Here is a 15408-nt window from a genome sequence, read left to right as displayed (position 1 = left end):
AGAGTGATGGTAACATCTTGGACAGTGAGGCCAGTATTCTGTTTGATTGCAGCCAGCAGCTCCATCCCCAATTTAAAATAACAGTTGAAAGGAGAGAGGAAATTAAGTCTTTAAAGTATATATGGTCACCTCCTGACGTGTGAATAACGATTTGCAGCGTGTAACCAGTAACAAGGCACTCCCGCACGCCTGACCTGACTGGAACCACCGCTGCGGCAGCGTCCCCTTGGGGAGGGGACAGTCACACGTTGCACCCCAGCCGGTCCCTTGTCTCTGTAGCGATGGGCACGGGTCGGGCATTCCCTTTGCTGGCCGTTGGCAGGGTGTTTGTAACCGCGAGGTTGAGCTGGATTGCTGTGTCCGCGTGCCTTGGGATGCTGGTGGTGGTTGGCCGGGTCTCCAGGGCTCAACTTTCTTCTCCGTTTGTGCTTGCGCATCCTAATGATCGTTTAGTTGCGGAATTAGTGCCATAAACGAGTGGGTAGCCATTCTATTTAAGACTGAAGGAGAGACTTTGGGCTGTAACTTGACCTGACATCCCACAGTACTTGAGATTTCCACAACTGTTGTGTTGAGGGAGAAAATGGTTTGATGCATTTCTCTTCTGTCTCGGCGGTGCAATGAAGGGGAAACTATTCAATATGTATCTGCTAAATATCAGTTACTGATCAAAAAACCCCTGCCAAACCCACTTGTGAAATGTACTGTGTGTCATCGTGTACTGATACCACTGACAGGACTGAAGTGCAAAGCAGAGGGCCGAGGCAGCGTAGGTGCTTCTCTCCACTGGAAGTGGACTCGCCACTACCCATGGGGCGAACCGCCCCACACAGACTGTGCTCCGGGGCACCTTCCCCCATAAGTAGCCAGGAGCAGCTTTGCTAATTCAGAAATCAGGCTCTGTTTATATTAAGCCCAAATTGTTTGCAAAAACTGGAAGCAATTCAGCTTGTGCAGTTTTAGAGCTAATTATGTGTATGGAAAATACTCAACTGTACCAAGAATGTAAGAAATCCTCTAATTTATTCAATACATTGTTTCACAACATATTTCACACTGACTGTTGCCACTGAACCAAACCTTATCTCAGGTCATTTGCATTCATCTCCTGTCTGTAGATTAAAAAGAAATAAAAATAAAATCATTCTCATTTTCTTAGTTTATTCAGTAATTGCCAAATGGGTTCTGGTGCAGCAACGCAGACTCCACGTCCTAAACTTTTCCAGTTGCTATTTACAAAACCTCTTGCAGACAAAATCCAATGAAGAGAGCCAGCGAAAGGCCTTTCACGCAAGTTTAATAAGGTAACTAAATATGGCAAGGGTCTGAAAGCGGAATGGTTTACGGTTTTATTACCACCTATTTTTTTTTCGGCTCATGCTGGTTAACCCCAGTGCCCGAGCTGAAGGTGCTTACACAACTCACTGGTCGGGACGGGGCAGCAGGAACCAATCCTGCGCTACTATCAGTGATATATCCGTAGGTTGCCAACCCCAGACACATCAGTTTTGTTTCATCCGCCAATCATTTTGTGGTAGCATGTTGCAATTCTGCATGTCTTGGCTACAATGGTTAAAAAAAGAATTCTCTGAATGAGTGGACAGTCAAGACTAATATTTATTTTAAAAAAGTAAAACTAAATTGTAAGCACTTTTTTGTAAAACCAATGTCTGTTTTGTTACATACTTTTAATGTTGTGCTTTGTAAATGTCTTATTTGTGTAATAAATAAAGTTAATGCAAGTAGAAGTGCTGGCACTTACATCCAGAAAATGATGTAATTCCATTTTATTTTATTTTTAAATACTTTCTGGCTTACTAATCAAGCAGCAACCCACCCAGTTTTCCTCTTTTATTATTTTGTTAAACTCTGGCTTCAGGAGAGTTCAACAAACGTTCGTAGTAAATGGATATAATTTCCTAGTTAGCAAACCAGTCATTAAAGAATACCTCTGGTGTACATTATTACAATGATCAATCAATATCAAAGTACTGAGCAAAAAGAGAGGAAAGGAATTCACCAGGACAGCTAACTAAAATCTGGGAAAATAATGTTGATTAAGACGGATTTGAATGACTTCAACACTGAATCTGAGGCACTCTTTTTAACAAATTGTTTTCAGGCTTAATAACGTGTGTACGTACTACACTACACACCTCTCAGGAATATTATTGTGAGTACAGTCTGCTTTTTTTTCCATGGCTTTTTCTCAGCATGACTGATTAAATGATTATTTCCATTTTTGTTTGTGCTGACAAAGATGACAAAAAGATTATATTCCTGTAGAGGGAAAGGGTGAGACAAATCCACGAGGACAAATTAGATTTATTGTGAGTCAGATTACCTGCTTTGGAATATTATCGTCTAGGAAAGTTGTTTTCATGTTTTGGGTTTATGTTCAGTTTTTTCATCCCAAGCTTTCCGGCAGGTCCGAATGATCCATTCATGCTCATCATCGTCTAAAAGGGAGATAGAGAGAATGCCAAATATCACCATGTCAGAGCTGCTCTTTGCATCACTAGGGTCCGGCTCAAACAAGCGATTTTTCCCTTGAGAAATAAATCCATTTTTAGCCATAGGCATCTTGTAGAACATTTTTTTTTTGTTTTTTTTTTTTTTTAGAAGACTGTGTGCTGCTGTGCTGGAATTTCTCAAGGCAGGAGGTACTGGATCTGTGGCAATGACTCTGATCATTTGTCTGCTTGCCAAAATTAGCTCGTGCAGAACTATGAGATTTCCATGTATGTATTTTGGTGTTTTGACTTTCTGGCAGGAGATGTGCAGGAGATATATGTTAAAACTATCAGAAATGAAGATACATTTTTTTTAAGTACTACGTCTGTGTTGCTTGTCGGTTTATGAAAAGAGAAGGTAAAGAAAAATCCAGAGTCAAACCCAGGTTCTTGTCTTCTGGCTTTTCTCTCGGTGCTGTTTTTGAAATGTACATCACGAGGGGTATCGATAAGCTGGAATAGTGGCTGATAGACGTATTTTAGACCATCTTCTGTGTCCCTTGTTAGTATTCATGTCTGTCATATTTATTCTCAAAGCACAATGACAGTGTGAGAAGCAAAAAAAATCCCAAAGACAATGTAGGAAAAAACAACTGTCCAGCAAAGTCTGAATAGAAATTTCGTGTATGATTACAAAAAAAAAATGTTGGCAAATGTTAAGTTGTGGCTTCTTAATTCCAGGGATTTAAATAGTCTTGTCTCCAGAAAGTGTCCTGCAGCCTTTTGCTTTGTGTTAGTGTAAGGGGAAGAGCGATCTGTGTAGCAAGCCAGGAAGAACAAACTTCAAAAAGCCTTGAAAAAAAAATCAAAGTATTACTTAAAACAATACCTGTATTTATTTTTATATAAATGAAATGTATGAGAGCTGCTTCTTGTGTTTACCACTGTCTTAACGAATTCAGGTCAGCTGCTCGTGATGTGTGTATCTGAATCTGAAGGGGTTTGTACCTGAAAGAATAGAGGATTGCAAGTAGGATGGAGCAGTGGGGGCTCTAGTCCTGGTACGGTGACCAGCAGCACGTTGCTTATAAGGAGTCAAGTTTTGGTGGAGATCTTTTGACGGAAGAGTGGCGCCTTTAACTTAAAGTGACACAGTAGCATTTGGAATGCAAACGACAGGAAGGTCCTGGGAATAAGGTTGTGCTGATCCCAGAAGTTGAAGTTCTCCAAAGGGTATGTGGCGTTAGGTCTGATGCACAGGTCTTCAAGCTTGGGGGTCAATCTTAGCGATGGCAGTGCGTTTTGAATCAAGTCAGCTTTGTCTCTCCTTTTTTCCTTCCCTTTTATTTCCATGCTACCCTCCCTTTTTCCCATTCTGGCTGGGTTGAGCACACACCTTCACTTCTAAGGAGCTGCTCATGCAGCTCTGTTGGCATCCTTAAGGAAGGCAGGAGCCAAGGCATTTGCCCCTTGTCTGAACAGCAGCACTCATCTCCCACCCCTGACGATCGGTAGTCGAAAGGCCGGTGAATGGCAGGAGGTTTTCCCTAAGAGCCTGCTCTCCAGTTTGCTCTTTGCCCAGCCACTGGTTTCCAGACAAAGTGCTGGCTTGTGCCTACTGACCCTCTTCTCATTTCCCACTCAGGGGCGTACGCTGGCAAGAGCTCCGTTTTGGTGGTGAGCGCCCACCTTTGAGCAGCACCCCGGTGACCGTGACGGGGTTGGAGAAACCACTTGTGCAGCCATTGTTCCAACAGCTCAGCCTGTAGCCTCGCTTTAAGGACCGGAAAGTGGTTACTGTTTGGGTAGAATAGCCAAGTTCAGCTCTTTCTGTGTTTCACTGACATGATCTCTTTTTTTATTCCCTGTGCCTATGAATCAGTAAGTCCATAACAAAATACCTCGTTAACGGTACATTTCTTATTCGGGTATAAACTAGGAGAAAATAAATGCTGAAAATATGCTAAAAGGGAAATTAAAAAGATAAACACTGAATCTTGCTTAAAGACCACGCAAACCTTACGGAGGCAGAGATTCCACCGAGGGCTGCAGGAGGAATGCAAATGTGGTCCTTAAGCTTTCTTAAAAACAACATCAAAGCCGTAATCAACGTGCTGGCTTTTGTTCTATGCACTAGGTGTTCCAGCATGGTAACGACGTGATCACGTGAGCCTCGGCTGTAACAGATACTGTCCAGCCTGGGGAGCTCTGTGATTTTAGCTGGAATCACCTTAACTGAAAATATAGTTTATTTGAGCTTGTAATAATTGCAAGAAAATGAAACTTTAACTATTTCTGCCACGGTGAAGGAATAAACAAAACTTACACGTGCTGTACATCACTCTAGCTCATACTGGGGCACAGATATACGTGGCTCACCTGAGTACTAGAAATAATCAGTCTGTCTTCCTGGTGAGAAATCCACAGTGCCCACTTAGCATAAGCACTAAGAAAGGCAGATGATAACTTGGCTTCCAGGTTTCCAACACATCCTTGGTTTGCCCAGTCCTTCTGCACTCTGGGTTTTCCTGGGTTGCTAGGAAAGCACACGAGGCAGGATGCTGTGAGGATTTCAGCCTCCCTGGGCTGTCTTAGAGTGTCTCGGTTCATGCAGTGGTCTGATCCCACGTAAATTAAATGTATGTTCATAAGCACTGATTAGCTTGCGTATCATTTAAACACACATAAAAGCTGAACGAGCTATATGAATTGCAACTTTGTATATGAAGAGGTAAAATAGATGTAATGACTCAATATTCCCCAAAAACAACCCACAAGCAAATCCCTAGGACTGTCGTTCAGCCCAGGCATCGCGTGCTACGGGTCCTTGGTCTACGCAAGGGGAAACGAAAGAATGGATCCAGCGTAGGAGAACCACAAACCCAGGGATGAGAACGGCTCCAGGGCTGGCTATGTGGGAAGAGGCAGGGAAATATTAGAATGTAAAGAGTTAAGCTATGGTAAAACATACTTTTGCTACACTAAAGACGACTGGTTGATAATTACTGTAGTTTTAGGGCTATTTGAATCAGTGCAGCTGCAACCTCTTCAGTAGTAACCCCTGAAACAAGACAAACTGGGTTTATTGTACTGAACAAGTCTTAAAGCTCCTCCCTGATTGTTAGTAATTGGCAGCAATGGACTTAACAGCCTCTTGACTACCCTTTTTACACTCTACCTGACTGTGCAGCTAACAATTTAAATCACAGATGCCGATCCTTCTTTGTGGCAGCTGCTTGTTAACTACACGTTCCTCTTTTTCTGTCACTGGCTGCTTCCATAACCCTGCAACACCAGGGTTAGATTGGAGAATCACATTTCATCAATATTTAAAATGGGATTAAACCTTGAAGTTTGATTAATGCTAGCAGATAGTGAGTTGTAATTACTATTTTGTAAATTGCAATTGTTTGAATATGTTAATATGATTGTCTAAGCACATCTTCACCTTCAGAAGTAATTTTCCCTTTAAAAAAGATCTGAAAAAAATACAAACTCTTTAATCAGCGGTAAATTATCACCCTGTGCACAATTAGGTAGTATGGGGGTTCTTCATGTTGTGTGCTGAATTTTGTGTCAGTGTATTTATCTTTCAAAGTTTATCTATTTTTTTAGATTTTCCTCGGTAGAATATACATTCATGGAACAGACTTTGCCGAAACAGGACTAACCATGTTGATATTTGAAGGTAAAGAAAAAAAGCTTTGTCTGAAAATTATATTGCAATCTGGTGTATCCCTGCTCAGTTAGTAAATATTAAGAAGTCATTTCTTCCAAGGTTAGTGAAATATAATGATTATTATTATGACATATAGTTGAAATTGTGAAACGGAGAGAGATAGCGAGAGATCCTAATGGATGAGCTGTTAGAATATGTGTAAGTATTAACTGATTCTTTTAAATTATTGTCTTGTGTCTCAATCAAATATAAGATCAGTTTTCTAGCACCCAGATCCTCAGCCCAAACTGGGATAGCTTCTTTTTTATTTTTGTAATTAATTCAGGCTGTTTTCATTAAGCAGGCAGGGGCATATGGAGCCAACCCTGGCAGCCACCTGCACGATTGATCCCCAGAAACAGCATCTGCCCACAGCAGATGATTAACCAGGGGGTGCAAGTCCTACTGGTCTCCTGTTGGACACTGTCTACACAGCCAACAGGTCCATTTGGATGGAGTCTTTTTAGGCAAACACGACCCAACTAAACCGTTAGTCATCCTCTGCACCTCTAAGTAGCCCATTTCAAAATTACTTCTTCTCAACAAATACTGCTTTGCAAGTTTTTTCTTGATTTGGGTGGCTTTAGGGGAAGCTCCAAACGCCAGCAGAGTCCAAAGAGGTGTCTGTCAAAACTGCTGTTAAGTGTATTGCGCGGTGAGCTCAAACTGCAGCCCACTTAAATCAGTGGATTTTGGCTCAACAGCTCTGCAAAATGAAACCACTTGTCTAATTTTCTAAAAGTAGTGGCAGAAGAGACTTTCCCAACTACACACCACAGATTTATCTCTCAGCTGGGATTAGAAACAGCTGGAAATTCGGGGTGGGCTTGCTTCAGGGTGCTTCCAAGGGACAACTTGAAAATACACTGCAATTTAGGTGAATTTAATCTTCCTACATTAAATACACATTGCAAAGTTTAGAATTTGTTTCTAGCAGTGGCGTTTCTGTGTCGCTGATGGAAACCTCAGTTGTGAGGGACTTCACAGGACTCCGCGTGCTCAGGTGTCTGCCGTGATGCTGAGTGGAGACTCAGCCAACAGCAGCATTGTCTGTAGCTTCTGGATTTGCCCCCTTAACTAAAGCTTTCCCAGGAAACCACCTGGAAGTGTGCAGGAGGATGTACTGCCTTGAAATTAGAATACTTAGTGGCTTACACAGGGAAAAAAACTACATTGTTCACCTAAAAACCTTGTCTGACTCTACGTTAGGTCTTCACACTGCCCTTCAGAGCTGTGCGTGTTCTGCTGTCTTAAGGGCTTTGTCTAAGCCGGAGGCCTTGTGCGCTCCCTGATACCCTCCAAAATTCAGATCCTCAGCTCCCTTCTCTGCCCAAAGGCGAGATGGGGCCAGACTTGAGTGTTCACCCTCTTCTGGTAAAGGCCCTGTGGGCAAGCAGGGAAGTAGAAGTGCCCTGGTGTGTCCCTCCATGAGGACCATCAGAGGCTCCCAGCTCCAGCGTCCCGCGAGGACGCAGCCTTCCATGCCCACGGTTTGTAAGAGAGTGTGTTTACAATAGACAATTCTTGAACAAGAGCTGAGTTTCCTCTCAGTTTGCAGAGGGCCAAGCACAGGCAGACCATTGTAAACAACAATATCGTTTAATTCTTTCGCATGCCTGACTCCTCCCATCACCCGCAGTGCAGTTTATCATGTTCTTCCACTGCACAATTAGAGTCACAAGTGATAGCATCTCAGCCATGGATTCTGCCTGGCACACCCCTCTCATTTCCATCAGCCCCTCCGGGTCCCTAGCGCCACTTTCCTTACTGCACCTGACCCCACCAACATCAAGGCTGGCAAGAAAATGGAAAATACATTTTCAATTAACCTTTGCTTCCACCCACAAATTCTCACCCTTCCATTTACTTTTAATTACTGTAATTCCAAAATGGCCCCCAAATGAACTTTCCATCTCTTGTAAAACTTGTTTTCCCATGAACTGTATAGTTGACTATAAGTGCCTATAGGACTCGTGTATAACCTATCTAATGGATTCACAATGGGATGGCTAGCACACAAACAAAGTTGTTATTCTTGGCATGCCATTATTTGGAACTGGAACTTTCAGGGTTTTCAAAATGATAAGTATTTTAAGACCAGGAAACCACAAGGAACAATGTATCTGCAAAAGCTTTAGCTACTGAAATTACTGTAGTAACCTACACCGTGATGCATATACTAATATTATCATTGTTGGGTTTAGTACCAAATATAATCATAGTGTTTCATAATCTGTTTTACTGAATGGAGGGGTTTTTATAGTAAAACATGTAAGCTAAATTTTATCTAAAAACATTTTGGTGGTTATACGGATAAATCGTCTCCAATATCTCTGTCACCTAAGCAGCCTTTGACACTGAGAAAGACATAATAAGTACGTGTTTGGTAATGGCATTCAAAATTTGCACGATCTTAACACATTCCTAGATAAAAATATATGGAAAGAACATATGATGGGTAGGAGAATTGGTCCAACATTTTAAAAAATGTTTAGGGTAGAGTAAGAACAGACATGAAGCTACGTCTAGTAGCAGCCTGGGATCTTCTCTTTAGATTAAGTAGACTCAATTTCCCTCTCCATCGTCACTTCAATACTCATTCATTTGCCTTGCCCACGCAGCAGTCCCCAGTCTGATACTTGCTAACGTTCTGCCTCCCCCCCTTCTAAGATCTGGCTCCTCAACTGATTTATTTGTTAAGCATTGGAGATTATTTAGGTGCAAAGCTCTCACAGCAGGACAAAAGCTATCTAACTAAAAAATTAGGAAGAGGTAGATGAGGGACACTTGGAGATCCAGATGAAAGAGCTATACTACAATTTCAACCTTAACATAGTATTTTTCAAATCTTCTGACTATCATAGAAGCAGTGAGTCTGGAAAGCAAGTACCAGAAAACTGGAATTGTATGAATGTGGGCAGAAAATCTATGTCCTGGGATGAGAGGCAAGAGAAAAAAGCATATGGGAGATGGAGGAGACACGACCAAAAGATGAATTTGTATGGGCTTGTGTAGAGGCTTGCGGGCAAAGAAAACAAGCTGAGTGACATGGCAGAGAGAGAAAATACGTTTTGGAATTATGTTTTTGAGGAATATGAATCAAAGAGGCCAGAAAGAGGCGTTAGCAGTAAAAAGGTCAGGCGCTACAGATGTTGCAAGAAAAGCAAAGGGTTAGTCACATTTGTGTGCTCTACTTGTGTAAACGGAGAGTAGTATTGGCACTCTGTTTTACCAAACCATGTTTTCAGAAATAAGTTTGTCAGCCAAAGTAAAGAGAAAACGATCAGTGGATTGCAATAGAGAGCATTTAACATAAAAATGAGTAAAATTTACAATTCAGTTAAGTTGTTAAATGTTAAAAAAAATCAGCAAACAATAGACACAATTTGTTTTGTTCAGAGCCCAGAGGTAGAGACCAAATCCTCTAAATTAATTTCTGCAAAAGCTGGGTTTTTTTCCAAACAGGTCTGGATCCTATTCGTTGTAGAATATACTGATTACCAACTATTTTTAAGAGCTTTACACAAACATTATTTCTTTTGTTGTGTGAAATGCAGAATCAGCCATCTGGCAAATGCCCCAGAGCTAAAATCTTTTACATGACATATAATTCAAAATGATTAAATATACAACAGAAAATAGCTATAGCATTGCACTTAAAATAGCATGAACTTTTACTGCCGATCAAAACTGATTTCTTTAGCTTAACAAGTATCCAAAGAACAATTATTTGAAGAGCTTTTAAGAGTTTCAATATGTAGGAACTAAACCTCATCTAAATTCAGTGTCTTAAGTCAAATAAAAAAGAAACAAATGTACAAAAGATTAAATGGTCCTGTGTTAGAAGTAGACATTTAAATCTATGGGAAGCTAAATTCATTCGAACAAAAATACTATATTCCCTCTGTATGTGCATTGCTGGGGCTTTCCTCTCCATTGCTACGGGCATCTGCCAAAACAACTCTTACATTCTTAGGCAATGACTAGGGACTAGCCTGGAATCAGACTGTTCATCCACTCCCTCCATCATCAGAATGGGCAATTTCAAAGAAGAACAGGGAATAAGGCTCCGTGCCTGATCCCTGAGTGCAGTCAATCTTTTATTTTTTTTCTTTCCTGCACCACAGTCGACTTGAAGTTAACTTGCTGTCTTTTTTCCAGAAATACTCCAGGCCTGAAAAATTGCCAGGTCCTCATCCCACACCCAATTCTCCAGTAGTTTATGAGAAAGAGCACGCAAACATCTGCATGTATTTGGGGTGCAGGAGGGTAGGTACAGAAATATTACCCTGCGTAATTATTGAGTGGTTATGGCTCTGTTTCTCAACTACATTTTTCAGACATGTCAAAGTCTACATTTCCCAAAAAGCACTTGGTGCAAGTCAGATCTGAGTTGTAAGACCAAAAAAAAAGTCTAAATGTGGGAGATTTATCTCATGGATTTGCACACTGGGATAAACCTAAAATGGATGAATGCATCACTGACAACTTTCAAAAATATTTTGCTTCTAAATTCTTTCAGACCGAGGCTGAGTACGTTTATCCCGAGGTAACACTGTGAGGAAACTGTAAGCCTGTGGTTACCAAGGCTTAGAATTAAAATGACTTCGCACCATTGCCTGTGGGGTTGGGTCAGCCTCACAAACACGGAACCTGGTTCTAAACCCAGACTTTTCCAAACTACAATAAAATAATGTTCTTGAATCTTGACCTTTGCAGCTCATAATGATTCCTGAAGCAGCAGGATTTTTCCTGCTGCTTTTTGCATGACTTTTCAGGCTCGTAGAAATCCTAAACTGATTGCTGGCTGGCTTGGGACTGCAGCAACACCAAAAACTCTCCTCTTAATATGACACTTGTCCTGGTTTTCTGGGCCTAATCCTGCTCTTAATAACATGCATGTTAATCCAGTTACCTGACTGAGCTTTTAGTGTAAAGGCAGGCTTTGTGTCTTCCTGCTCTCGGTGTGATGTGACGAGATGCACATATCTCAGGTGATGTTGACTGTGCTGCGGAAAGCTATGCTGTGCGCCATGCACATACTAATTAAACCGGAAGATGGAGTATGAAAGCAGTAGCTCAAATCTTCTCATAGTACAAAGAGAAAGAGCATGTTTTACATTATTTAACCCCTCCTTCGGAGAACCGCGGGAGAAACAGAGCAATTTTCATCAGAAGTATCTTTGCTTTTCATCAAAAGAGGTGACCCAGGCAATCTCTATAATCTTTTCCATCTCAGTAGAACAAAATTTCTGCTTTTGACAGTATTTTCCCTTTGAAAGCTATGGGCTTCTCCGATACTCAGGAGTCCTAAACCCTGAATGTCACCGTTCTTCTTGTACCTCCCTGCTTTGCATTAAACATAACATCCTATATTTTCTACTTTTCACGGAAAAATTGGGAAATCTTCCCATCTTTCTATTGACCAAACTCTGTTAGAAAGATGCCAAGAGTCCTATTTCTGGAAAAAAAAAAAAAAGAAAAAAGTGAAACAGGAGTCTAGTCCCAGTATCTATTAAAAATAAACAACGTATCTTCTTACAAATGAGCATTCCCATTCTTATTTATGTGTCCAATTTTGCGTACTTCGCAATACTGGAAAAAAGCAAAGATTGAAGAACACATGGAGAGTCAAGAGAAACTTGAGCATCCCTGAGGAAACAGAGGTTTAGGGATGGAGTAATAACTGCAGGATTGTAATGAGAATTTGGAAAACTTTGCTAGATAAAAACCTACAACGAAACTGTTGCTGTCATTTCTTTCCCTGGGCCTGATTATGTTTTCATGATGGGCCTTTGCACTGCTTTAGCAGTAAGAGCTCTTTAAGTAAATGAGTATCAGACCTCCACGCTAGGGAAATGCAAGGCTTGCCAAATTTCACAGGAGTCTCTGCGGTACTCTACATCCACTCCTCTTGACAAAGCAGTGGTGGAAGCAAACTCCGTAGTTTCAAATGGCGTCTATTTTCTTCTCTTCTGGAACGGTACCTGGAGGCTGCCAGTCTGGGGGCAAGTCCGTGCCAAGGCTGTGTGTTTCCTTGCTCTCTTTCACAAACAGCCGAGAAACAATCAGAAATCGCTTCCTAATAGGGCCAGGGTGAAAGGTGAGAACTGGAGTATTCTGAAAGCCTGCTGCCAGACCTGAGGAAGATAGTGTCATTTTGGTAAACCTGTCAAGCTGTTGTAAGAACTTCCTGAATGCTTCCTACCATCTGCTTTTGATGCTTTCAAGACTTGGCTGGAAGCCTGGAGGTTTTCCTGCTCCTTCCTGCCCAACCTATAATGGAGTAATTCTGGATCTGTTCCCTGTCATCCCAGCCTCTTCCTCAGTTTCTTCTGCTTACAGCTGGGTTTTTTTAAATTTCTTTTTTTTTTCTTTACTGCAGTGGCCTTGTGCCCTGAATCATCTCTCCTGGGGCGGTAAGAGTTCCTCTGATGTTGAGCAAGTGCCGGGTTTTTCAATTGTGTTCATGTTCTTGAGAGGAAGGGTCTGGCCTACATGACACATTCCTTCTTCACGCTCACATCAACAAGTTTAACTCTGTGTACGGGGCTCTCGGTGGAACAGCCACACAAAGCACCTCTCCGACTCCATCAGACTGCACGCCGTGCGGGTCTGGTTGGCGAATACTGATCGATATAATTTGAAGGGTTTGTGATAAATGTCATAAAGGACAATGAGTTCAAAGAACAGATTAAAAAACAATAAATTGAATTCCAAGGCGTTCCCTCCTGTACTAATCTGTGTAGGTTCCTGTGTTTTTGGAAAGCATGTTGCTTATCTTCCTCATCAGTAGGCCCACTGCATTCCAGTATTTTGGATCAATGCCATTTGTAATAATCTAGATCAGTTTTTATTCAACGTTTATAAAACAGGCCATGTATCATAGGGTATATTTTATAGCAGATGGTATCTCCAATTCATTTAACCCCCCCCTTCACTTCCCTCCTCCAATATCACAGTGCATACTTATAAAAGCTCTTGAAAGTAGAGCTGAGCAGAATTTTTTTTTTTTAATGAACAGTAAATTTGCTGAAAAATGGAGTTTCCAAGCAACAAAACTGTTAAACTGTGACACACTGAAAATGGAGTGTTCTGTCTTCTAGAAACACCAGGTCTTGCAATTTGGACATTTGGTAAAAAAAAAAAAAAAAAAAAGAAAAAGCGTGGGGTGGGTGGTTGCTTTCAGAAAACATTTTCATTAAAAAAAAAATCTACACCAAAAAGGTGATAAACACAAAGCTTAAATAGTCAGAACACAAAGCGTTTGTTTCAGGTCAGATTCTTTTTTTTGAGTTATCCCAGTGCCAATTGTTTGAGAATCTTCTGTGTGCTTTTGATTTGAAAAGTTTCTCTTTTGGCTTGATGAGACTTAGTTTTCCCTTCTTAATTTGGGAACTCATCCACAAGACCCAATATTTACCAGACTTTCCTCAAAACGCAGCTCTACAAGGTGACAAGAAAGTTTCCTGTTCAGCAAGGAACAGCCTTAGGACTCATTTCAATATAATGGACTGTTCCGACACGTAGAGAAAAGCACATGCTTAAGCACCCTGCTGGTTCACAGCACAGAGTTTATTAGCTGTCAGGCTCAAGGATGTGCACCTTACAACCACTCCCTTACTTGAGGAAATATGGAAAAGATCAAAGATCTTCCTGAGATTAGCATTCCAAATGGTAATAAAATATATTTATTCATATCTGCTTGGGAATAATTCATTGTAATTTTGCAAAACATGATTTATGCAACTCTGGGGATATATAAATCGCTGGTAAAAATAAATAAGTTAAATAAATTTTAGCCCAGTGGTAACAGAACCAGATCCTGGACTTTTTTATGTTTTAGCTTTAATCACGTGTCCTAGAAAACATGACAAATAAATTCATCATAGTTTACCTTGCAGAAGTCATACCTGCATTTCTCAGAAACCTGAGTTTGTAGTCAACAACAACTCTGGTTTCAGGATTATAGAATCCATCACCACAGTCGTAACATCCTTCTGGGATTTTTCTGGGAGGATCCAGATTTGTAAGCTGAGAAATGCCTGAAGAAAAACAAACAAACAAACAAAGGGATTGCTTTATTTTGCCTTTTTCTTTTTTTTTTTTTGCATTTGTGTCTCTGCCCAAGATAACTAACAAATATTACATCTCCATGGTCTTTGTTATAAAAACAACACAGTTACCTTGCAATAAATCTTATGAAACATTTTGCCAATTTTGCAGACAGAGAAACTGAAAGTGGAAAAATCCATACGCAAAAAAGTGTGTCATAAAAAAGAGATCACTTTGATTTCCTCACTCACGGTCCTGTGATTCAGCCCACTAAGTTAACATCACAAATATGCCCCTAAACTCCAAAACGGGGCCAGAAGAATCTCACTGGCCTCACAGAACGACATCACCACTGAAATATTCTATGTCTAAAGAAGAGTGTTTCATGTATTACGTTACGTATTTTACTCACTTGTTCCTTACAAATCTTTTCACCTTTTGACTACAGGCAGATAATAATGTTATAAAAGTCTTTAGCAAAAATATAGACTGGACACAAATGCTTATTTTGGTACCTACTGAAAAGCTACATGGCACTGGCACATTCAAACTTTACTTGATGTTCCGGATGTAAATTAATCTGTTTTGCTCAACTTTCCTATGCTAAAAGCACACTGCTAATGTATAAAAGGGTTAATCAGGATGTCAGAAGCTGTGGGTAACAAAGCCCTGTCCTGCGGGTCATCCCTCCAGAAGAGACCGCGCTGCGGGTGTAATGCTGCATCCTGCGCTGGTGGAAGGTGGTGTCAGCGTTCTTCTGGCAGCCTCCTACGGTTGGGTCCTGAAATTAGCCAGAGCATTTCTGCTCCATGTTACTCATGTAGCTGAATTAATCTTTCTTAAGCAAAGTTGTTAGTTTAATTCCTTCCAGACTCTTAGGATCGCAAACGCAATTCAGTACCTGCTGGTTTAAGACCAGAGCAGATTTCTGTATAAAATCTTCTGTCGTAGCCGTCACAGTAATGCCATTTTTTATCTTTGTATTTGAGACCATCTGCAAAAGTGTATTCCCCCTGCAAAACACGTTCAAGCACAGAGTTAATAAACATGATGGATGGATTGAGCGCGAGCAAGGCTCGTGTTCCCACTGCCGAAACTGAGCGTTAACTGCGACGAGCGAGCGCACGGTTCCACTCCCGTTTAAATAGCGCTGGGAACCCCACCTGTGGGATGCCCGGCCAC

The 15408-nt window shown here is 41.1% G+C and overlaps 1 protein-coding gene across 1 annotated transcript; it reads right to left on the bottom strand.

Annotated features, from left to right (window-relative positions):
- Positions 1–2379: 2379 nt before the first annotated feature.
- On the bottom strand, positions 2380–15275 carry LOC104504056 (MORN repeat-containing protein 5-like). Its single transcript, XM_010149494.1, has 3 exons — positions 15128–15275; positions 14085–14216; positions 2380–2459 (listed from the first exon to the last, which is right to left on the bottom strand). The coding sequence occupies exons 1-3, from the start codon at positions 15273–15275 to the stop codon at positions 2380–2382; spliced, it is 360 nt and encodes a 119-aa protein (XP_010147796.1).
- Between the last annotated feature and the right edge of the window lie 133 nt (positions 15276–15408).

The sequence above is a fragment of the Eurypyga helias genome, unplaced genomic scaffold (assembly GCF_000690775.1).
Source record: "Eurypyga helias isolate BGI_N326 unplaced genomic scaffold, ASM69077v1 Scaffold33023, whole genome shotgun sequence".
NCBI lineage: Eukaryota > Metazoa > Chordata > Aves > Eurypygiformes > Eurypygidae > Eurypyga > Eurypyga helias.
This window is presented reverse-complemented; position numbering and strand designations above follow the sequence as displayed.